Genomic DNA, 17,957 nt, shown 5'->3' with positions numbered 1-17,957 from the left:
ATATGGCTTTAACACAAGTTCATTTAAAAGACGTTAATTATGTTTCAAAGTTGTTCTATTACTCGAGTATACTTTAATTAAGTATTGCCAGCGAATGCGCAAATAGTGTATATATATACACAAAGTAAATGAGGCGTATTTACATCATTTATTCCAATTTCATTCGCGTGCATATTGTCGCGAGCAAAACATGTATATATACATACAATGCATTTCATTGTTAACAGTAAAACTGATTGGCCATTCTTATTAACACTCTTGTTATGTGACAATGAATATTTTAATTAAATTTTCATTTGCCACAGATGTGTTTGCATCCTGTGTTGAACAATTGTCCCAAGCAAATTGTCTATTAATAGTTCATTAATCAAAATTAACAAACAATTTTTTTTTTCATTTTTTTTTATTTGTTTTTAATCACATTTTTTTAATTATACTATTAATTTTTTGAAATTAATTGTTATAATCAAGTGGTATGAGAAGATAATCCAACAATTAGTAAACATCATTTTAACAAGGACAAACTCAAGTGAAATTAGGTGTGAGGGGAAAATTGATTTTCTGTGTCGGAAGTTTACAGGGGTTCAAGTTCCATCAATGTTTCGACATTTTTTCAAAGAATTACGTGCCAGTGATTACAATGTTCTATATGTTGTTGCAAACTACAAGTGAACGTAAAAGCTACTATGTAAACAGCTGTGGTATCAAAATATATATATAGGAGCCATCATTATACTCTTGAATAAATAAAGAACAAAATTTAAAATACAAAAAATTATTTTTTTATGTGCAATAATTTATGGAAAATAATAATTTATTATAAATTTTCCTACTTTGAAATGTTTAAATTTTTTTGTCTGCCTACAACTGTCTATTACTACTATTAGATAAATTGCAGAAAAATATATTGTCTGATTAAAACTTATTTTTACTACTGAGAGTAAAATTAAAATTATTAGGAAAATTTCTGTCTGACTAAAAATGCTTTTACTACTGACAATATGAATTTTTATTTTTAGGACAATTTTTGTCTCACTATAACTTTCTATTACTATACTTATAGATAATATACATAAAACACTTTGCGCCTGACTAAAATTGTCTTCTACTACTGATTGAAAAATTGTTAAGAATTAAAAAAGTTTTGTCTGACCAAAGTTGACTTTTACTACTGGTAACAAATTTATAATTATATTAACCATTCGAGTCTGATTGAAACTGACTTATACTACTGAAACTGGAATCAAAACAAATAGAAACGTTTCTGTCTGACTAAAACAGTCGTTTACTACTTGTGCTAGAATAAAAAAATTTAAAAACGTGTCTGACTAAAACGGTTTTTACCACTTATAAAAAATAAAAAATTATTATTTATTCATTATTATTTATTCTAATTAGAATAATCAGAAAAAAATTCTGTCTGACTAAATTTTGTTCATACTACTTGTAAAATAATTACAACACACTGTTTTTTATTTTATAATGAACAATCGTTTAGTAATTATACAAACAGAAACTACTGACATAGAAAATTTGTAATATAACATTAAATATTATTTAATTTAGTATTATTTATGTAAATTAATATAATGAGTTTTCATAAATATATATATATATATATATACGAATTCAATATATTTCTCCTCCGGGGGAAAACTGAATGATGGTATATATATATATAATTGGGAACAAACATAAATGTGCAATCAGCGGGAGAATACGATGCAAAGTGGTGTAAAATTCAACAATTTCTGATCGTTGAATATTGACTAATTCATTGCTGTGTGTGTCGGTTTTGCTATATATATATATATATATATATATATATATGAGAATAATCACATTGAAGCATATACAGAGGAGGGGGAAATAATGTACGCCACCAAGTGCCAATTATATTTATTTAAAATAACTATATAAAATAACAAAATGGCCAATTTCCATTTGTTCATATTTCAATTTTCCAATTACATTATTAATAAACTTTTAATTGACACGCACTGTTTTTGTCACGGACAATAATAATTGTTATTAGTTTTTATTTTTTTTTTGAAATATAAAATAAATAGTTATTAGTAATTTTTATGTCAATCTGTTTTATTTCGTATATAGAATATTGTATGAAAAATTTTAAAGTATATTTATAAGCGATGTTAAGCAAAAATTATTTTAACTTGTAAAAAATTTAAAAATTTTCAAATTATGGTTATGTTTAAAAATAGCTTGAGGAAAAATTTTCATGAGTGTGAATAAAAAAAGTGACGATTTATTATTATAATAATCCTGTATTTAGGGGATGTTTTTTTTATTCTTTGCCAGTTAATAAAAAAATATTTGTGTTTAATGTAAATATAAAAATTGTTTTTTAACAAAATTTTGTTCCAAATAAAATTTATTTTAAATTAATTAAATATTTATTTAGCTAGAAGATGAAATTTTAAATAACTTTTGATTCGAGACAAGTAAAATTTTAATTTAAAGATTTCAACCAAAATTTTGCAAGCTGACAAACAAAGTTATGAGCAATTTTACGCGTGAGACACCTAGATCAATAAATATGATATATAATCAAACGATGAAAATTCGCATCGTCTGTCAAAGCTACCTGTTGATGAACAAAGCTAACAAAAACATCTCTTTCAAAGCTTTTAACGTTTCGTTTATTTAATAGACATTCTATTAATTCTCTTTTAAAATATAGTGCCTTAAAAATATATATATTCAGTAGCTCTAATATAATAGACAATGTTATTTTTCTTTGATAATAAATTGTCGAATAATAAAAATAATAACGACAAAATAATAATAAGAATAAAAAAATAATAAAATAAAACTCAAAAAAGGATAAAATGTAAATAAAAAATAATTGTAAATAAATATAATTCTGAAATTAATATACAGGTATTGCATTATTAATAATAAAAATAGAATTAATAAACAGCTTGTACATTATTAGATATATAGAGTTCTAGCGCATCTATTGTTCGATAAATCCTATTGATGCTTATCGGAAAGCAGATTGACTGACCCAAACATATGTCTTTCATCGGATATGATAAGGGATGACTGATGTTTGCGAATCTATCGTATTTCTTATACCAATATATCTATGATACTTGTGTTGAGGTGTATTTTCTGCAAACAATATGCTCTTGAGAATATACCCATAGTGTGCACATCTATATAAACCTCTCTCAATATACTCGTATTATATATCCCTATAAATTTTATTTCAAACATATATTAAAAATATGAATTTAGAAATTTTTAATTTATTCATAATATTTCTATCACAGAATGGAATAAATAAAATTTGAAAAATTATTTCTATCACAGAATAGAATAAATAAAATTTTGAAAATTATTTCTGGCGCAGAAATTGTTACTATCCTTGTCTGACTAAAACAGTCTAATACTACTAGTACAAAAATGCAAATTTTACTAAAATATCAAATTTGTTAATTCAAATCAACAAAATCGTTATTTTTGATTTCATATTCAAAAAATTCTATAAATCTGTAAATTGAAATTGGTTTAGACAAAAAATACAAAAAAAAAAAAAAAACGAATTCATTAGAAGTAATTTTGTGATGACAGAAAAATAGAAATATCAGCTTCCGATTGAAAAGGTCGTATTGCATCGTGAATTCAATCAGCGCAGTTACCCCTATTAAGTACATGTTGAACAACGTGACAAGAGCAGTAAAAGTTGAGCAAATGCAAACCCGCTTTTGCTTGTTTCGTTGGTGAGTGAAAACGAGTGAAAAACGGTTCGTTTTCCTATGTATTTGTACGAGTTCAATTTGATTTTGAAGAATGATGTAAAGTCGAGCAACGCTCTTAATTCATTGCTGATGGTGAAGCGTAAACCAGTCAAAAAAAAGACAGAAAAAAAATGAAAAAAAAGTTTCAACAAAATTAGCCAATTTCTTTGTAAAAAAGAATCGAATTTCAATTACCATTTTACTTTTTTTTCTTTATTTTCAAATTGAAAGCATATAAATTTACCCGTATTTTTCGGGATTTGAACAGCTGTGCGACCTCTCAAGTTGAATGTATATATAAAAGGAAATGTAGTCACATAATTTGTAACACCTCATCAGCAAGAGAGAAAGAGAGAGAGAGAGAGAGAGAGAGAGAGAGAGAGAGAGAGAGAGAGAGAGAGAGAGAGAGAGAGATTAGCTCCACCTGCTGGATTTTAACCATTTACGCTTTTATAAACTCTCATTACAGTCTATCAATGTTACAATAAATGTAGGTTCACCTTTAGTGACCTCATTTTCCCAATGATTATCACATTTTTTCCTTAGGCGAATTCTTTTTTTTTTGGGGAAAATTTTTTCTCACGTCGTCGAAGAAAGAAAACGAAATGAATTTTTAATTTTTTAAAATTAATGACAGAAAAAATATATGTCTGACTAAAACAGTTTTTTACTACTGACAAGAATGTAAAATAATTCAGAAAATATGAGTCTGACTAAAACTGACTTTTACTACTGATTTTTTTAAAAATAATTACTGTCTGAATATAATTTACTTTTACTACTGATAAAGTAGAAAAATTCCAATAATATGAGTCTGACTGAAAATGACCATTACTACTGGTTCTAAATTAAGAATAATTAGGAGAATTTCGGTCTGACTAAAGCTGTCTTATACTGCTTATAGAAAAGCTACAATTGAAAAAATAGTTGAACTGAAACTGATTTCTACTTTGACTATAAATGTCTTTTCCCCTTATATCAAATTTATTCAAGTTTAACTAATTTATCTGACTAATTTAGTATTATTTAGTACTTTTTAGTATTACTTATTATTATTTAGTTATCTTTAGTATTATTTTGTATTATTTTGTATTCTTTAGTAATATTTAGTACTTTTTAGTAGTATTTAGTAATTTTTAGTATTTTTAAGTATTATTTATTATTATTTGATATTATTTATAGTACTTTTTGGTATTATTTAGTAATTTTTAGTTTTATTTAGTATTTTTTAGTATTATTTAATATTATTTATAGTACTTTTTAGTATTATTAGTATTGCTTAGTATTATTACAATTTTTGAATAAAAAAATTAAATAAAAAAACCATTAAAAGAAATTAAACAACCTTATATAAAATGGAATAATTTTTTTTTCATGATTGATTCAATTTTCAATCAGAATTTATATTAACTATTCCTTTTGAAAGAATTTTTCCCTTTCGTGATGGACTTTGGGTGATAAAATTTTTAGTGTTGGTTGATTTAATCATTTAATATTGAGAATGAAATCTAAGTAATAGATGGGGTAAATGTCTTAAGAGGGGATAAGGAAAAGAAAAAATGAAGAGGGAAAAGAAGAAGAAGAAGAAGAAGAAGGAAAAGACGAAGACGAAGACGAAGAAGAAGAGGTACAGTAGCAATGGTCTGTCGATTTACTCTTTCAATATCTTTGAAAGACGTGAGCCAGAAGCTTGGAATAGTTTTCTTCGTTTTATTATATAGGTGCCTCTTTTCTACTTTCCGCCTTTTTATCCTCTTTATCATTTTTTTTCTCTCCCCTCCTTATATATATTATCGAATATATATATGTACAATATATATCGTACCATTATATATATATATATATATATACACACCGTGGAAAAGAGATGGTTGGATGATAAGTTTTGATTCGTACATTGGATTTCATTTATGACCACGATCAATAGGTCGGACTTTATTAAACTCATCCGTCACACTGATTTTTCTACTTTTGCTCAAGAGCGGATGGATTTTCCAAAGAAATCTTCCTTCCAAGATTCAATTCTTTCTTATGTTTGAAATGTATGAGTGCTGCGCACACCAACATGAGATGCAGTGAATTGTACGGATTTTTATAGACGAGGAACTCTTCAAATATATATATATACTTTCTTTCTTAAATATTTTATTATACGATTAAGTTCGTTTATACAAAAAAAAGAACAAAAAAAAATTCTATCAATATATTTTTCTAAAAGTATTCCTTTTTTGTGTTTTTTTTTTATTCTTTTCTTTAAGAAAGTTTTTTTTTAATAACTTTCTGTATCTCCTCTGATAATTTAAATTTGATATAAATGCATGGACAACGAATTACAAAGTTTAAATATATAATCACCATATATTAATTATTATTTTAATTAATTAAGTTTATCAAACAAGTGCATTTGATTAGTTAGTTATTTAATTATCTTAATGAGATAAATTATCGTTTTAATCAACTGTAGACGTAGATTTATTAAACTGATTATTATTATATATAATCGACAATGATGGATGAAATTTGTTATCAATATATATACAACTTTAATTCTATTTAATTATTCAAAATAAATTCAAAAATTAATTTCTCTTTATAAAAATAATTTTCATTTCATGTTTTCGGATAATAAATAGAAATTAGGAAAAATAAATTTTTTTCACAAATTGAGAGAATGGAAATTGTTTTTTTTTTTTAGTTATTATTATTATTACTCACCATTCCACGTAGACGCTACGTTTACTGGCGTTTTCATCGTATAATTTTCTCCTTCGTCGAAGAATACGTAACTAGCGTTAAACCCTGTACCATCCAGCCTGTCATTACTTTTGAACGTAACTCGAAAGAACTTCCGGTCGCTCTCGATGTCGAACTCCTTCAGTTGACCACAATGCCGTGAGTACTTCCGGTCCTTCGTTATATAATTGGAAAACTCGACATAGTCACTCGCAGAGACAGAGTCGCATCTGAAAATTGAAAAGTTTTTTAATTCACCTTTTTTTTATATGTATATATATAGTGTAGAAAATTAAAATCAAACTGAGTTCTGGCGTATTAATATTATTTTCCTCGTCACAAAAGAAGTTTCTATTTTAAAGTTTTGACGCCAAACGAAAAGATAAGGGGCGGTTAAACAAAAAATTATTATTTTATATATTTTATTGTTGAGAAATATTTTGTATTGATTGTTTCATTTGAGAAGAGAAATTTTTTTTATATACTGGAAAAAGAATATTTTTTTTCAGTAGGATAATTGAGAATTTAGTGTTAGTAGTAAAAGTCAGTTTCAGTCAGACATAAACTTATGTAATTATTTTTAATATATAAGTAGAAAAGGCAGGTTAAGGTAAGACTCGAATTTTTTATAATTATCGTAGTTATTGTATAAGTAGTAAAAGAAAGTTATAGTCAAACAATAATTAACATATTTATTTCTTATCTAGTTTCAGTAGTAAAAGTTAATTTTGGCCAAACTTATGATTTTTTAATTATTATAAATTTTGTATTAGTAGTCCAAGGTTTGTGTCAGTTAGAAAAAGAATTTTAAATGCTTGATGTGTATTTTTTTACAAGTAGTAATAACTGGCTTTAGTCAGACTACTAATTATTTTTGCTACAAACTATTTTTATAAATTTAGAATCAGTAGAAAAAGTAGGTTTTGGTCAGACTAAAGTTTTCTGTTTTCTTATACATTTTTTATCAGTAGTAAAAGTCAGTGTCCGTCAGCCTCACTGTTTTTTGAATAATTTTAAATTTTCCAGCAGTAGTAAAAAGACGTTTTAATCACACAATAATTAAAAGTCAATTAAATCCTAATTTATTAGTAGTAAAAGCAATTTTTAGTCAGGCGTACTAAATTATTGTAATTTCAAGAATAGAAAGTTTAGATCACACCAAAATTATTCCAATTCTTTTTAATCCATTGTCAGTAGTAGAGGCAGTTTTAAGTAAGACATTAAAAATTCTAGCAAATTTATTAACAGTAGTATAAGTCAGTTTCCGTCAGACGTTCTAAATTCTTGTAATTTTTTTCAAGTAGTAGTCCACAGATTTAATCAGACCAAAATAATTCCATTTTTTTAATTTCTTGTTAGTAGTAGAGAAAATTTCAAATAAAAATTTTTGTTAATTTTTTAACAGTAGTAAAAGTCAGTTTAAGTCAGACGTTCTGAATTCTTGTTAATTTCCCAATAACTGCACTATTTTTTGGATTCAAAGAAATGTTCCTTTATTTATTAGAAAAAAAAAGAAAAACAATTCTCGTGAGTGAATAGACGATAAATCAAGATCCCTGATATCGTTTGATAGTTCGATAAGTAATTCAATCTTGGATTGAATTCGGTGCGTATAATACCATCAAATGTATACGTGAGCACACGTTTGTACACTTGGCACACCTTGGCCAGTAATCACAGAATTCCCGAATCACTAGCAACAATTCTGCGTCTCGAACATTCCGGGGCACATCTCCACATCCATTTGGTTAGTAACGATCAGAACATGGTAACGAGAATTCTCATGTGACTTTAGACCATTAACGGTAAACTTAAACAAGCTCTTTATCTATGTCACTGGCTTTAATAAATTATCAATATTATATATATACTTTTACAAAAAAAAATCACCCTTCTTCTTTTCTTCAATTCTAGTTTATAAAATCCAATATAGTACTTAAAATTTCCATTTTACCCCCATCAAACGAGATAATTTCTCTCTTTTTTACATTTTTATATGACCGAGGAAAAAGTTAAACGTACAACTTTTTTCATTTACTGGCGCCTGGGTCAAGTTACCAATTCTTGGGGAAAAGATTGGAGATTAAAATTTTAACAAGAAATCGTAAAGTTTTTTACCCCTGTGAAAAAGTTACTTTTCTTTGGTAAATATTTCAATAGATTTTTACGGGCAAACAAAAAAAAATGGAAATGATACGAATTGATTTGAAAAAAAATATTTTCTAAAATTTTTTAATATTAATAAAGTATTTAGAAGCATATTGTTTCACCCCCTTAAAAAATTGCATTCTTGTATAATATTTAGAAGCTCGTTTGAAAAGCAATTAAGAAAGTTTGGTTATATTAACTTAATTTTCAAGAGAATTATCAATGCAGTGTTAAACTTTAACTTGCAGGAGTCTAAAGTGCTTCGGGGTCAACTTTTTGCATAAAGAAACTGAACACTCGAGCTCTGAAATTGAGTCTGAATTATGAATTTGTCATCGGAAGCTGAGATTCATTTTTTTTATTTCTTAATTACAATAAGTAAACATAAACTGGTTTTTTTTAAGATAGAGATATTTTAAAATTCATTACTTTTTGTAATTCCTGATTATAATAAATAATTCATTTATTAAGGACTTTATTAAAAATTTAATTTTCATTAATTTCATCTTTTTCACTCGCGACTATATATAACTTTTAACCTAATTACATTTTTAATATAATATCAAAGAAGCTAAATTATTACAGAAAAAATATGTGCGATGGAAAAAAAGTATAAAGTTTTGATAAAAGCAATTTAAAAAATAAAATGAAAATAATTTTCAAAAAAAAAATGTTAATTAAAATTAAAAAAAAAAAATGAAACCGGATTTAAAAATTAATGAAAGTAATTTATAAATATTTATATATATGAATATAAAAAAGATAAAACATATATGGAGGTAAAAAATGATTAAAAAAAATAAAATTGTAGTGGGTAAAAAACCATTATAATAATGAGATCTAGGTCACTTACGGCAAAACTCCTTCAACGTCGAAGAAATGAAAATGCAGGTGAACTCTCTCATTCGGTTGTCCATTAAAAAAATAATGGCACTCTGTATTTCTCGGATAAAATCCGGGGTAATTTGGTGACGCAAAAGTTCCATTTTTTGTGTCATTACTGCTAAAAACAAACGCGCATGGATAAGTGGATTCTTGTCTTCCACTGGTAATACCAAAATCTGCAAAAAAAAAAATAATAACAGATTAATCATTTTATAATTTATATGTTAATTTAATTTTTAGTTCCATATAACATTTTTTTATGAAAAATAAAAAATTTGTATGTTATTTTTAAAGTTGAATTTTTTATAGCAAAATATTACTGGAAAATTGACTCATAATATGCTAATTTAGCATTTTTCAATATAAATATTATATGAAACAAAACAAAAATTTACAAACAAGCATAAAATCCAATAAATCAATATTTTCCATGTGGTTCCATATATGGTATACATATATATATATATAGAAAAAAAAGCAAAAAACAGCATCAACACATTACTAAAACCGTAGGGACTGAAATACTCTCAACTCGTTGGAAGTGAATTTAAGACAAAATCAATACACGTTACATTCTCATTTTAAACGTGAGGAAAATTTTTTAATTAAACGAGAAAATAAATATAATTACTAATTTATATCTATAAATATATGTTGACATACCCTATATATATATATACTGAATTTAATTAAATCCTACTCAATACAACGATTAACATAATAAACGAACAGTTCATTTGAATTTGATGATGATGATAATTAATAATTTCCCTCCAAAATATTCAAATTCAAAAGCTCTTTTCATCGTCTCCCTTTCACATTCTCGAAATCCTCAAAGTCTTCTGATCCACGTTTAATATTCCACTCTATATATATATATATATTCTTGGGTCTTTTTGTAATAAGACCATTACATTTGTAATTATATTTTTAATTAAAAATGAAAAGAAAATATTTCATTTTCATTTATTTATAAATTAATATTTTTTAATATTTTTACTTTTATTATTTTATTGAAAAAATTTGAATAAAAATAGAAAAAAAAAAATTGCCCAATCGAATATAAAAATGAAAACCTACTCAATTTTGAAAAAAGGGGTTAGATATATATTTTTTAAATTCTTATGATATATATTGATATATGTAACCCTTTAAGCAATATTATTTGCATTCCATTGATTACCGGGAATGCTAATATTTGCCCAATGTATATTGTTCGTTTCATCGAGCCATGAAAACTGATCAACGATATTGCTAAATCATGTGATTATCATTAATACGGCTAATGATTACGTAAATTCATTACAGAATGAGTTTATGCGAATGTAGAATTTTGTATTTTGAAATCTATATATATATATATATATATAAATTTATCACTGATTAATAGAAAATTTGATTTGTTCAAATAAGTGTATATATATGTTTATAACTGTACGAATATTATATCACCAATAAATTATTCACTTCGTCATTAAGTCCTTCAATTAATTAGCAGCTTTAATACTTCATTGATGTATTATATTCTTAATTGCTTGTATAATGTAAAATATTACAATTGAATTCGATATTTTCATAAAATACAATTAAATTTATCAATCAGGATTAATATTTCATTACAAATTTTTATTTTTTTTAATTCTATTTTAAAAATTTTGAAAAATTATTTTTTAATTTAATATAGTGCTTTATAAGATGGATTATTAATAAATTAATTAAATTTTTTTGTTCAATTCAATAAATTTTAGTCAGGCTGAGAGATTGGCTGGTTGAAATGTTTAATACTTGATAATTAGTAGTAAAAGTAAATTTTTGCTCAGACATAACAGTTTATATTTTTTTATCAGTAGTAATAGTAAATTTTTGATCAGACAGAAAGGTTTAAATTTTTGTTACTTGAGTATCAGTAGTAAAAGTAAATTTTTGGTCAGACAGAATTGTTTAGTTTCATATTATTGTATAATATCAGTAGTACAAGTAAATGTCAGTCAGACAAATAGGTTTTAATTTTTATTCGATTGGTATAAATATAGTAAAAATAAATATTAGTCAAACATTAACGGTATAGAAATTATTGTTTATTCAGTGTCAGTAGTAAAGATAAATTTTTCGTCAGACAAAACGAATTAAATACTTGTTATTTTGGTATCAGTATAGTAAATATAATTTTTAGTCAGATAAATTTAATAACCAATAAAATCCTCAATAAATTCACGCCTCACTGATCACATTTAATATTTCCTTAATAATTTCAAAATGCAAAAAAATATTTTTCCTATATTTAATTGAACGTAAAAATTTGAAATGTCAAGGAAAAAAAAATTGTCCATATCCAAATAGCCATAAATTATTTGGAAATACCTCAGAATACGTTGTGAAATAAATTGCATTAGGAATAATTTGGAAATTCAAATTTTCAAAATAAGAGAGAAAGAGAGAGAGAGAGAGAGGATGGTTAGTCGATAATAATATTTCAGTCATCAAAGAGAGTCCACAGGATTTTATTGCGGCAGTTTTCCATGGAATTTACTGCTTAATGTACTGGTGAAAAATGCATTCTTTACAAATGAGCTGCTGACGTTTCGCCCGCGTGGTGGACTTGAGGGTGGAAAGGGGGGAGGGAGGGAATTTTATGGCCATGACATGGAAGGAGTATTCGAGTTTTACAATGCAAACGTTTCGAGCAGCTAATGGTCTGCGGGAACGTGCACCGGTTGGGTCTTTCCTTCCCTATATCCTTTGCACCAATCCTCTGCTTCTGTATAGAGAAAGAGAGAGAGGAGAGAGAGAGAGAGATGTGCATCTTCGTGGCTATTTATTTGGGTTTCGTATATACTCCCCTATTCATTTATGGAATATAGTTTGCTACTACTCTCGAATGTGAATTTTGATATCAGATTGTATATATATATAATATACATTTATATATAGAGTGCCTAGCACTCTAACACAACTCTCCGTATAGGTCAATCTTTGAAATGGAGATTCACATGTTCGTGTTTCCAATTATGAAGATAGTTATGAGTTTACGCTAACAGCTTTTGCGTATAAAGTAAGATTTATGGAAATGCGTATATTACATGTGGAATTATAAAAAAAAAAAAATAAGAAAAATGTGAGTGTTAAAAATTTTAACCTACAATTTTCTGTTAAATGTATAAAAAATTAAATTGTATACAAGATATTTCCTTTTTAAGAATATTATAAAATAAAAAAAAATTAAAGAATTAATCGGTCACTTTTTGATTTGGCCAACGGATTTTGAGCTAGACTAAAATAAATTTTGGATTTTTTGAAAAATTCTCGAATTTTTTTTTGAGAGATAATGAATGAATTACAAAATTAGTAGAAAAGATAAATGTTTAGTCAGACTTTTGAAATATTTGTTATTTAATCAGTAGTATAAGTTAGTTTTAGTCAGACATAAATGTGTAATGTAGAAAACAGTAGTACAAGTCAATATTTAATCAGACTCAATTTTTTTTTTAAATTTTCAGTAGTATAAGTCGATTTTAGTCAGACATAATAAATAAACTATAAAAACAGTAATGCAGTCAATATTTCATTTGATTTCTCAATTTTTGTAATTTTATCAGTGGTTCTAATCGGTTTTAGTCAGACATAATAAATAAAAGAATATAGTAAACAGTAGTACGAATCAATATATAGACTTTTTTTGTAATTTTATCAATAGCAAAATTCGTATCATTAAAATTGAAAACAAATTCCTTGATTAACATAAAATAAAATTTTCCAAAATATTATAATTAACAAATAATTAAAAGATTTCTTCCAAATATATACGAGATTTATCGTGTTTGATTTGATTATTCTCTCCACTAATTATAGTCACGAAAACTGGAAGTTTGAGGAGTTATAAACTTTTGGGAAAATGAATTTGCATATATGTAAATTTTTTGCATTTATATATATATATATATAAAATCCAAACAAATTCGATGAGAAAAATTTGATTTTTTATTTTCTTGAGATAAGTAAAAATTCAAGATTTAAATTTTGTGTTGGAATTATATGTCTATATAGAAAGCCTGTTAAAAAAAGTTTTCTCTTTTACTCTCACAGGAGTTGAGTTTATAAACAAATATAACACGGTTACAAATTTCTGAGAGCTATAATATAATATATATGAATATAGTATATACGCTAATATATTTCCGGATTTCAGCTTCGGCTTTCAGTGCAAGAACGTTGGATTAATCAGATCCTCCTAGGGACGGATGGTTAATTAATAATACTGTCAGCACATTGGATTGTATTTAGTCTTTAGTTTTGGTGACTCGCTTTCCCATTTCATTCAATAATAATGCATAATGAAATTTGCATTGATATTCTGTAATATGTGTGTAATTCTGTTTGAAAAATGAAATATAAACCACAAAATTCGAAAGAAATAATAGAAAAAATTAGAAATAAAATAGAAATGAAATAAAATAAAAAGAAAATAGAAAAAAATAGAAATATTAATAAACAAAATTCATAAAACAACTGTTTTCATATATATTTAAAAACTGGAGGATCCAATTTCGTGTTTGAAATAATAAATATATAAATTTTTAATTAGCATACGTTGGTACATGATAGTTAAAATTTTCAGTTCTCCCGCGTGTGTTTTTCATATATCCATATACATAAAAGGGGGGAATGTTATATTTCGTTTGTCATAAAACCAACGTGTGTTAAATTAAAATCTCATATCCTTGGTTTCATCTGTACAAAGTTTGAACTCCGTTGTCTATCGCGACTCATACATACAATTGGCGTTTCAACCTCGTTTTCATTTTGTCCAGTGTGACAATGTTTGCGTAGACATGTTGACTTTTTTTTCGTCCTCTCCCTCCCCTTTAACCCCAGCTTTGTATATCTCAATTACGAATCGTGAAATAGAAATAAAATAACACTAATACCAGTGTACAAGTGGACGCTTTATAAATAGTACCATCAAGCGGATATTACGGTTCATGTTTTTTTTTTCATTATCTATATATATATACGAGGGTCAGGAGCAAGCAAAAAAAAAAACAGAACAACTCTTTACTACAAATGACAGATTGATATCAAAACCGCTGATTGCGAACCCGGTTCACTTTTTCACATTCAGTGCACTTGAGTCGTGTCTCTTGTTCGAAAAAAAATTACATTTCCGATGATACTCGTTTCATTACATTTTTAAGGACACGATTTCCGTATAGGAGGAAAAAAAAAATTTCCATCATTGGTGAAAATAATTTACTTTTATAAATAATATATTTTTATCAAGAGTTTGCGCTGACAAAACTGGGTTAATTTAATGTCAAACGTTGACGATTGATTTTTATTCATATATACCCTTTGGTTATTTTTTCCATCACAAATAAAAAATTTTGTATTGTATTTATTTTTTTTGTTAATAAAGAAAGAAAATATTTCAAAAATTGGATTTTTTTTTCTTTAAGTGATACAACACGGTTTGATGAAGTAGGGAAAAAAAAACTTGGGTTTCTCATATCTCTTTGAGAAAAGTCTTTTGGCAAAGAAAATGAGTATAATGGAACCAAGAAGTCAACGCCGACGGTATTCTCTTCAGGGTTCTGTATACACGTGGCGAATCCGTAAAATTGATAAAGTTTCGTAAAAACTTTGAGAATAACCCTCCTGTTGAAGAATGTTCAAGTATATATATAGATATATAGCAATTTATGTTCAACGCAAAAGTGCGCCTTCACTAATGCGCATATTACGTCTCAAGAGAAAAACGTGTGTAATCTCCTCAACATATGGGTATTTTTCTTCTTTGTTGATTTTTGTCACGATTTTATCAATATATAATAACTGAAAATATTTTTTTTTCTATATTAAAAAACATAAAAATAAAAACTTGATTACTAAAAAATTTAGTAAAATTTTACATAATTAAAATTCAAGAAGTTTAGATAAAAAGTATTTTTTTCAAAATGAGAAAAATTACATTTTGATTTTTGATGGATTGACAATGCAATGAAAGAGAACAGTTCGAATATCCAATAGTATCAAGTTTTGATCGAGAATAGGACGATCAGTGCGCTATGTGTGTTTTTATTCACCAGTGGATCAACATTGTATGTTCACTTTTTTCCCTATATGTGACAGTTGTTGAGTTATTGATTATCGTGCAATTTTATTACAACGGCTAGAATCATATTTATTGTATTTAAAAAAAATATTTTTATATTAAAAATGTAAAATGGAAATATCTACTTTTAACAAAATTTGAATTTCTCAAAAATTTAGAGAATTTCAATAGAATCGATTTAGACGATTTTAATTTTTGAAATTGTTGTATTAGTAGAAATGTACAATTTTTGTCAGACAGTAAGTGGTGAGGAGAAAAATACAGTTTTAGTCAGACAGGCAATAGTAAGAAGAAAAATAAATTTAAAGTCAGACGTATAGTAAATAAATAAAATTTTTATAATTTTGGTAGCAGTAGAAAAATACAGTTTTAGTCAGACAGGAAATAGTGAGTAGAAAAATAAATTTAAAGCCAGATTTAGTCAAATTGTAACTAGAAAAATAGAAGTTTCAATAAATATTAATGTTTCAATTTCTGTAATTTTTGCATCAGTAGAAAAATACAGCTTTAGTCAGACTGTAAACAGTAAGTAGAAAAATCAATGTTAAGTTAGACGTTAATTTTATTAATTTTCGTAGCAGTAGAAAAATAAACTTTTAGTTAGACAGTAAATAGTGAAATATATTTTGAACTCAGAGGTAATAAAAAAAAAGTTTCCTGTTAATTTTGTAATATTTTCAGAACAATTCGGAAAATATCACTTTACAAGTTTCTCCATGTATGTATATATATGTATATATGCTTCAAAAACGGAAATGTTAGGATACATTAAAACGCAACAATAGTTCTAAAGGGAAGTTTCGACTTCCCGCGCTCAAAAGTTGATATGAATACACATATACTCCTGTGGATTTGTAAGCCACTTGATGGTATATCCAACAAGCGAATTGTCGCTATACCACCGTTGTTTTCCAAAGTTTCTTGTGCCATTATCGTGTGCTCTCTTGTGCTTGTAAATCCATCAGGCAACATTGCCGTTTGAACATATATACTATATAAGAGAGAGAGAGAGAGAGAGAGAGAAGGGAACACGAAACGTCATCAGGAATTTGTTGTTCAAAGTGTTTCTGAACCCCATCGGTTCGAAGGAAGAAAACTTTTTAATCGACGTGTCTCTTTCCGGCTACGTGACTCGCTATAGATTCACTTTTAAAAACTTTTCTTCTTCTACTTCTTCTTCTATTTTACTACTTTTCCTTCAAAGTCTCATCATTCGACAAACACTAATGGAATATAGCCTACATTTCTTCTAAAAAGCCCTTGCATTAATATTTGTAATTTTATTTTGTCTAAGGACTATATTATGCAATAATGAATAATAAATTATTTGTAATTATGCATTGAAAATTAAATATTAAATTATTTTTTTAAATTTGTAAATGTAAAAGAGTAAATGTAAATTGAGAAAAATTTTATAAACATCGTAGGAAAATTTTCGCTGTAAGTAGTGAAAGACATTTTCAGCAAGACAGTTCAGTAATTTTCGTATCAGTAGAAAAAAGAAGTTATTGTCAGACATCGTAGTAAAAAATTTGCTCAGTAGTGAAAATAGTTTCAGTCAGCCGGATCAGTATTTCTCGTATCAGTAGTAAAAAATAGTTTAGTCAGACAATTTTCTTTTGATACAAAAAAAAATAAAAAAGGAAAAGAAAAAGAAGTAGAAAAAAACAGTTACAGTCAGACATAGTAAACAAATTTTATCTCAGTAGTAAAAAAAATTACAGTCAGACAGTAATTCTCATATCAGTAGTAAAAGATAATTTAGTCAGACTATTTTTTGATATTAGTAGAAAAAGACAGTTATAGTTAGACATACTACAAATTTTTCTCTTAGTAGTATAAAAAGTAACAGTCAGCCGGATTAGTATTTCTCGTATCAGTAGTAAAACCTAGTTTAGTCAGACAATTTTCTTTTGATACCAAAAAAAATAAAAAAGAAAAAGAAGTAGAAAAAGACAGTTGTAGTCAGACATAATAGAAATTTTACTCCCAGTAGAAAAAAAATTAACAGCAAGACAGTAATTCTCGTGTCAGTAGTAAAAGATAATTATAGTCAGACAATTATCTACTTCTATTGGACGCATCAGTAGTAAAAGACACTCTTAATCAGACAATTAATTTTTCCCCACAAATTTTCAATTTTTTAAAAAACCTTTCCCTTAATTATTCTCCAAAAAAATTCTAATTCGAAAAATTGTCAAAGTGTCGTGTAAGTTTTTCACCATTCAGTAAATTGAGTTTACTAATTAGAAAACGAGTTACGAGACGAAAGCACCTATAAGTTTACTTTTTTTTTTTTTGCCCCACACATATTTTTT

At 26.3% G+C, this 17,957-nt stretch overlaps 1 protein-coding gene across 1 annotated transcript in view; it reads right to left on the bottom strand.

Annotated features, from left to right (window-relative positions):
• LOC127278297 (suppressor of lurcher protein 1) overlaps positions 1-17,957 on the bottom strand; it is a 291,379-nt gene that overhangs the window by 2,098 nt on the left and 271,324 nt on the right. Inside the window, exons 11-12 of the mRNA XM_051299947.1 lie at positions 9,499-9,706; positions 6,480-6,727 (exon numbers count right to left, since the gene is read on the bottom strand). Of these exons, the coding sequence (XP_051155904.1) occupies positions 6,480-6,727; positions 9,499-9,706 (456 nt within the window). The remainder of the gene's footprint in view (positions 1-6,479; positions 6,728-9,498; positions 9,707-17,957) is intronic.

The sequence above is a fragment of the Leptopilina boulardi genome, unplaced genomic scaffold (assembly GCF_019393585.1).
Source record: "Leptopilina boulardi isolate dan_hultmark-lab unplaced genomic scaffold, ZJU_Lbou_2.1 LbouV2_112, whole genome shotgun sequence".
Taxonomy (NCBI): domain Eukaryota; kingdom Metazoa; phylum Arthropoda; class Insecta; order Hymenoptera; family Figitidae; genus Leptopilina; species Leptopilina boulardi.
The sequence above is the reverse complement of the archived record's forward strand: the minus strand, read 5'-3'. Positions and strand labels throughout refer to the sequence as shown.